Genomic DNA, 6,242 nt, shown 5'->3' with positions numbered 1-6,242 from the left:
TTGGCCACCCCCAAAAAGGGGGCAAAAAGCGGGGGGGGGGGGGGGGGTAAGAGTGCCGGTAGATTGCCAGTTTTACCTTGCGGCAGGGATATTTCCTGTGCCAGGGTTAACTGCTGCTCTATGGTTACTGTACAACTCCTACAGATACAAGTTGTTCATCTTTAAGTGTTTTAATACCGTATTGAGTGTATAGGATTTAGCGGGTAACGGTTTTTTAGAAGCGGTTGAAACTTTTTAAAGGCATTCTCGTGATGTGTGTCAGTACTGTATAGCTTTGAGACTGTTTTTTAAACTTCCGACTATACAAAGCTGTCCGGATCCACAGATTTCTTAGACAAAGCATCCTGGAGGCAGGGTTATACAGAGGCTGGCTCCATGTTTGTTTGTTTGCCAGGGTCCTAAATGCCTGAAGGAGACATTATAATCTGACTGTTTAAGAATTTAGGGTCTCAATGGATTTTAAGAAAGATTTTATGTCAAGTACAAAAATAAATAGTTTCAAACATTTGAAGTAAAAAAACAAACAAAAAAAAAACATTACTACCAGATACACATGATAGTTACCTTCTTCTGCATTTTTAAGCCATTCCACAAACTTTTTCATCTGTTCCAAAAAGACACTCTTCCCTTTAGCAACATGTGCATCTTTATACCACTTCAAAATTGGCTCTTCACTTAAAACCTCAGCTGTAACAAGGAAGAAAAATATGGAAACTGATTAATATATTGTGATATCTATATAGCACCCTGAAACAACTAAGGCATATACATCAAACCTCTGTCAAGAGCTGACCAACATGAGAAACTTAGAAGAGTGGGAGAGTCCAAACTTCTTGTCAGAGTAACATTTGCAATATCAATAAACCCAGACGTGGCATCTCTAGACTGTATGCAATTACCAGACGTGGCATCTCGAGACTGTATGCAATTACCAGACGTGGCATATCTAGACTGCATGCAATTACCAGACGTGGCATATCTAGACTGCATGCAATTACCAGACGTGGCATATCTAGACTGTATGCAATTACCAGACGTGGCATATCTAGAGACTGTATGCAATTACCAGACGTGGCATATAGAGATTGTATGCAATTACCAGACGTGACATATAGAGATTGTATGCAATTACCAGACGTGGCATATAGAGACTGCATGCAATTACAAGACGTGGTATATAGAGACTGTATGCAATTACCAAACGTGGTATATAGAGACTGTATGCAATAACCATGCCATTAATGCTTTGCCGTGAATGTGACGGAAAAGGGCACAGCACAAACATTAGGTCATAAACCATCCTGTATATTTTGCAGCATGATCACTCTGAAACAAAGGCATAAAACTACAAGCTTACCTTTGTAAAAAAGCACCACAATTTTCTGGAAGGATTTCATGAAGTGGATGTTGTCATAACAATACTCCTGAATTTTCAGCAGCAAAGTCAGTTCAGACTGACCTTGTGTAGTAAAGGCAGCAAGGAGAGGGCTGTATTGCTGGGGAGAAAGGAAGAGGATTCGTTTAAGCTGCATGTACACAAAAGGTTTCAAAGCAATAGTCTGTATGGAGGAATATTCCATAACTAGATGTAGTTATTGGAGACTTGGCTGCTACAAAATGCTTGGTCACATCTGAACAGCATTTCCTGATGAGTGAAGTTACCCATAAGAGGCTTGAAACATTTAGGCCACATTCACATAGTAAATGTGATATCTGGGTATGCAAATGTGGTATCTGGGAAATATGAGATAAGAGTCAATGTGTATGCTGCCCTTGAGAAAGTCCATTGGCCGAAACACGTGGGGAGGAGCTACACGCCGACGCTAGTGTATGGAGTGGAGGAGACAGAGCTGAGCTCATAAAAGCCCATTTTATGTTTTTACAGCGCTGAAAAGCTTTTAAATGAAGTGTTCCGATTTTTACGATCTATCATTTAGCAGTTTTACACTATGTGCCATCTTGGTTTTCTATTTTGAGCGGATTAGTGTGCCCATAGACCTGCCGATTATAGTACGATATCGGCAGATGTATGGAAGGCGTACAACCATTATTGTACGGTCGCACATCTTTTGTCTCCCGAGCAGGCTTCAATACCCGACGGGAATCGTACGATTGTCGAGGGGTTAGTGGCATTCTCGGAAGAGACAAATGCCGCACAGACCGGTGTGAGCAAGCGCACACTGCCCATGCGGCATTGGGATCATCGGAAGCCCTTCCCTCAGCGGGGCGGGCTTCCGATGACCGCAAAGCCGAACGGGCAGTGTGCACTTGCACACACCGGCCCGTCCGGCTTTTATCGTACGAACATGCTACACTGCCGAACATCGTACGATGCTCGGCGGGTTTTCGAACATGTTCGTAAGTTAAGTCGTGCGACCTTACAGTAGTAGAGGTCGCACGGCTTCCTCACACCTTACCATAATCGTACGATCGCGGGATTTCCCGCGATTATCGTACGATCGCAAGGTGTGTGGGGACCTTAAGACGAGCACTAACAAGCTGCAGGAGCACTTAAGGCATGCTAAAAGCAACTTCAGGTGAGGCAGGCATTCTTGTGAATCAGCAATGACAATGTTGATGGCAGAGGATGTGACCAATTATTTTGTTCCTGCATCCCACAGCCTGCTGCGAGTGGAAACTGCACTACATTTAGGAGCAGTGCAGGATCGTGGTTACACTAAAGGAAGCTGCACAAGGTAGACTTTACTGGCAGCCCAGAATAAATTCATAGGTCACAGCAACGGCATCAGATAATCTGGACGACATTTGTACTCCACAAGCATCAAATGCTCTTTAAAAAAGGAGAACTATGAGGGGAGTGCTTTTCACTCAAACCTCATAGTTCTAGACGACCTGTGACAATGAGACTGTCACAGGTCGGCTCAATAAATCGGGAGGTGAGCGAACACATAGCGTCGCTCGCTTCTCAATCCTGTCCCTGCAGAGAGCTGTGACTGTCACTTACGGCTCCCTGCAGGGATTCCCCACTCCAGCGCTTACTGGAGGAAATAACGGGGGAGGGGTGGGCACAGCTGGCTCTGCCTCTAGATAGGCAGAGCCAGCTGCCAATCACGCAGCTGGGTGGATCTCGACAGTAACGTCGGGATCCGTCCCGGCTGCGGCGGTCTAAGTATACCGCAAGCTGTAGCTAGCGGTATACTGAGCTTGGGGTCACGGGAGGACGCTAGTTTATGTCCTGCCGTGACCGAGAAGAACTATGGGGAAAAAAACACTTACCCCATAGTTCTCCTTTAAATATTTTTAGTGATCACGAACCTGTGAAAAAAAAAAGTAGCCAATTAGTGACCTCATCAACTCCAATCTCATTTTCGGTATATGCTAAAACTTACACACCTTTCAGTTTAAGATAAAACTGCTATGAACAGGGCTCGAAAATCCACTCGTCTGTGACTAGCAGACAGGTGAGCCCGACGAGCAGCTTCCAGGCCGGCCGCTGTAATTACACGGCCGGCCGGGAGCTTTACAGTCAAGCAATCTATAGAGACGCTCGATCGCTTGTGTCAGAAGCTGTCACTGCTGTTGCCGGTCCCGAGATCCGCTGTGCCCGATGCGGCCGGGACCGGCACGGCTCTGTGACAGGAGATCAAAGGGAGTTCAGTACACGAACTCCCTTTGATCTCCTCTCAGTCCCCGAATGCAGGAAGTGATGTATATTACATCACTTCCTGCATTCAGTGTCACTCTCCAGCTAGAGAAGCTGATGAAGCCGATCTCTGCCTCATCAGCTTCTCTTGGGGTCCCTAGGTGACTTTAGGGTCTTGGAGACCCCTGATGTCTCCATTAAGAGGACCTGTCATGTAAATTAGCTATCCCATAGGGGGCTAAGAAGCCCCCCATGTAATAGCAATAAAGCTGTGTTAAAAAATATAAAAATTAAAGAATCTTAAAAAAATAAAGCATTACAAAAAAATGTAAAAAATAAATTTTTTTTAAGTCCCCCGCCCCCCACATACACACGTAGATATGAGTCGGGTGCGCCTACGTGCGAAAACGACGATTGCGCCTATTGTGCTGCACATGTTACATATCGCCGCAAATTTCGGAGTGAGAGCAATAATTCTAGAGCCATCAATCACTGATAACACTAAACTGATGAGCAGTAAAAGCATTTTAATCGTCGCGTATGGGCGTTTTTTGCGATTTTGCGGGCGCACGCAATTTTAAGGCTTGACATGTTTGGTGTCTATTTACACGACGTGACCCCGACTTTTATGTTGTACTAAAAATATGGGTAAGAATAAATGTTTTATAACATAGGGAAACTTTTTTTTTATTTACATTTATGGTACTTTTTTCATTATAAAGTAAAAACAAATAACCCCCCGTGGGGTCACAAAACAAAGCTCTATCTGTCCCCAAAATTTTTTAACATATATTGCAAGGCTATAGTCCGGTCATGCTGACTGGTGAAATTTTTGACTGACTGGTGAGACACCGCCAAATTTTTCAAGCCGAGGCTATGAATATAGCTCAGATGGGCTTGAAACATTAGGAGAAATCATGTTCTAGGTTTGTATATAGTTGATATTTTTTTTAGAAGGTTCTGATTAAACTGGCCTTGAAGCGCTTTCACTTGTTGGCAGCTGCATTCTTGCATTATGCAAACAGTCTGATCTTATTTTCTGTAACCACCTGTATGACCAGAGTGGATACACAATTTGGTGTGACTCTTTATTCCCAAGTACTTGTTTGGAGCTGGCAGCACGACCGAATCGCAGGGAACTCTAAAAATCACAACCCTAACACTAATGTAAGGGTCACATACAACTGATCTTTAATGTCAGGTTAAAAAAAAAAAAAAAAAAAACCATCTTAGAACAAGCATTAACAAGCCCTTATTTGCTTCTGAAGCTAAAGGCTTTGTATAGAAATTATTCATCAAGTCACAGCTCCTCTTACTTTCATTTTCTATGGAGAGCAGAATCTTGGCAGTCTTCTAGCCCTCTAATGTAAATGCCAGGTGCTTGTAAGCTACTAGAACCCAACTGGAAAGCCCTTATACCAGCGCTTGTCAAAACAGATGTGAAACCCCATAGCCATAGGCTGGGCTCATGTGCACTTCAAAAATCAACCTCACCCCCCTCTGAGTGAAATATAATGACTCCTAAAAGGCCATACACTTGGCACAGCCCTTAAAAAAAAACAAAAAAAAAAAAACAGGAACAGTTTGACTGACACGCTATAGGCAGAAGAGTCTATGGACTACACTTTTACCTTCAAGTGTTTGATGGCTTGCTCTGTAACCAGCTCCTCTTTTTTGTTCCATTCCACACAGCTCATCACACTGGACCACAAAATACCAATCACAGTCTGCTCAGAGATGTTGTTTTTCTTCATTTCTTCTTTTACATAAACACTGATCTAGAAGTAAGGGGAAAAGGGTTTCAGGCATTTTGTACTGCATAACCAAGAATTACAGACGACTAAGCATTAAAGAGCCGGGTACCAATTTGGATTCTAGTTAGCCAGAAAGTGCTGACCAAGCAGTTGGCAATACAATAATATGAATAAAGTAGTTACCTCCTTATGACCCTCTCCTCTCGCCATCATCTCCTGCAGTTCTTTCAGAAGCTCCTTACGAGCCCCTATGGTTTGTTGATTCCGGACATACTCTGATAATTCTTTCAATCCGGCATCTGTAAAGTATTTTGTGAAGTGTTCTACACTCTGCTTGTTTGCAGGAAACAGTTCCTAGAATTGAATTTTATAGGTAAGCACAAGTTGGGGTATTTAGATGTCATGCAGTACACAATATTCTTGCAAAGAAAAAAAACTAGCTTACCATAAGTCTATTGTCCATATTAACTTTCCGAAGACTTGCAGCTACTGCATTAATATCTTTTTCATTGATCCAGGCTTTAAATAGTTTTACTGCAAATGCAGCTGAAACACCTGTTAAAAAAATAATTTAGAGATCTGAGGTCTAAACAATATTGTTTGCACAATGCTATGCAGCCCTAGGGAACCAGAGCATAGCTAAATAATCCCATGCTTCTAGGTGTATGGCTTCACACGCGCAGCATTTTCTGCACTCAGGATATAGATTAGTACCAGGCCAATTTGATGGTGCAGGACAACTACATAGCACTTGTATCGATTACAGGACGCGAAGTGCAGCCAGTCACAGGTCTGTCAGAATACAAACGTTCAAAAGAAGAGATTCCTCTAACCACAAATGTTTGGTGTGGATAGGGGGAAAACAAAGCTTTAAACAAGGGGGG

The 6,242-nt window shown here is 43.1% G+C and overlaps 1 protein-coding gene across 1 annotated transcript in view; it reads right to left on the bottom strand.

The window, feature by feature from the left end:
- Window positions 1–6,242, bottom strand: part of BZW1 (basic leucine zipper and W2 domains 1) — a 20,394-nt gene that overhangs the window by 377 nt on the left and 13,775 nt on the right. The window contains exons 7-11 of the mRNA XM_018570154.1: window positions 5,804–5,913; window positions 5,542–5,712; window positions 5,236–5,382; window positions 1,358–1,496; window positions 565–687 (exon numbers count right to left, since the gene is read on the bottom strand). Of these exons, the coding sequence (XP_018425656.1) occupies window positions 565–687; window positions 1,358–1,496; window positions 5,236–5,382; window positions 5,542–5,712; window positions 5,804–5,913 (690 nt within the window). The remainder of the gene's footprint in view (window positions 1–564; window positions 688–1,357; window positions 1,497–5,235; window positions 5,383–5,541; window positions 5,713–5,803; window positions 5,914–6,242) is intronic.

The sequence above is a fragment of the Nanorana parkeri genome, unplaced genomic scaffold, assembly GCF_000935625.1.
Source record: "Nanorana parkeri isolate BGI_ZX_2015 unplaced genomic scaffold, ASM93562v1 scaffold1465, whole genome shotgun sequence".
NCBI lineage: Eukaryota > Metazoa > Chordata > Amphibia > Anura > Dicroglossidae > Nanorana > Nanorana parkeri.
The sequence above is the reverse complement of the archived record's forward strand: the minus strand, read 5'-3'. Positions and strand labels throughout refer to the sequence as shown.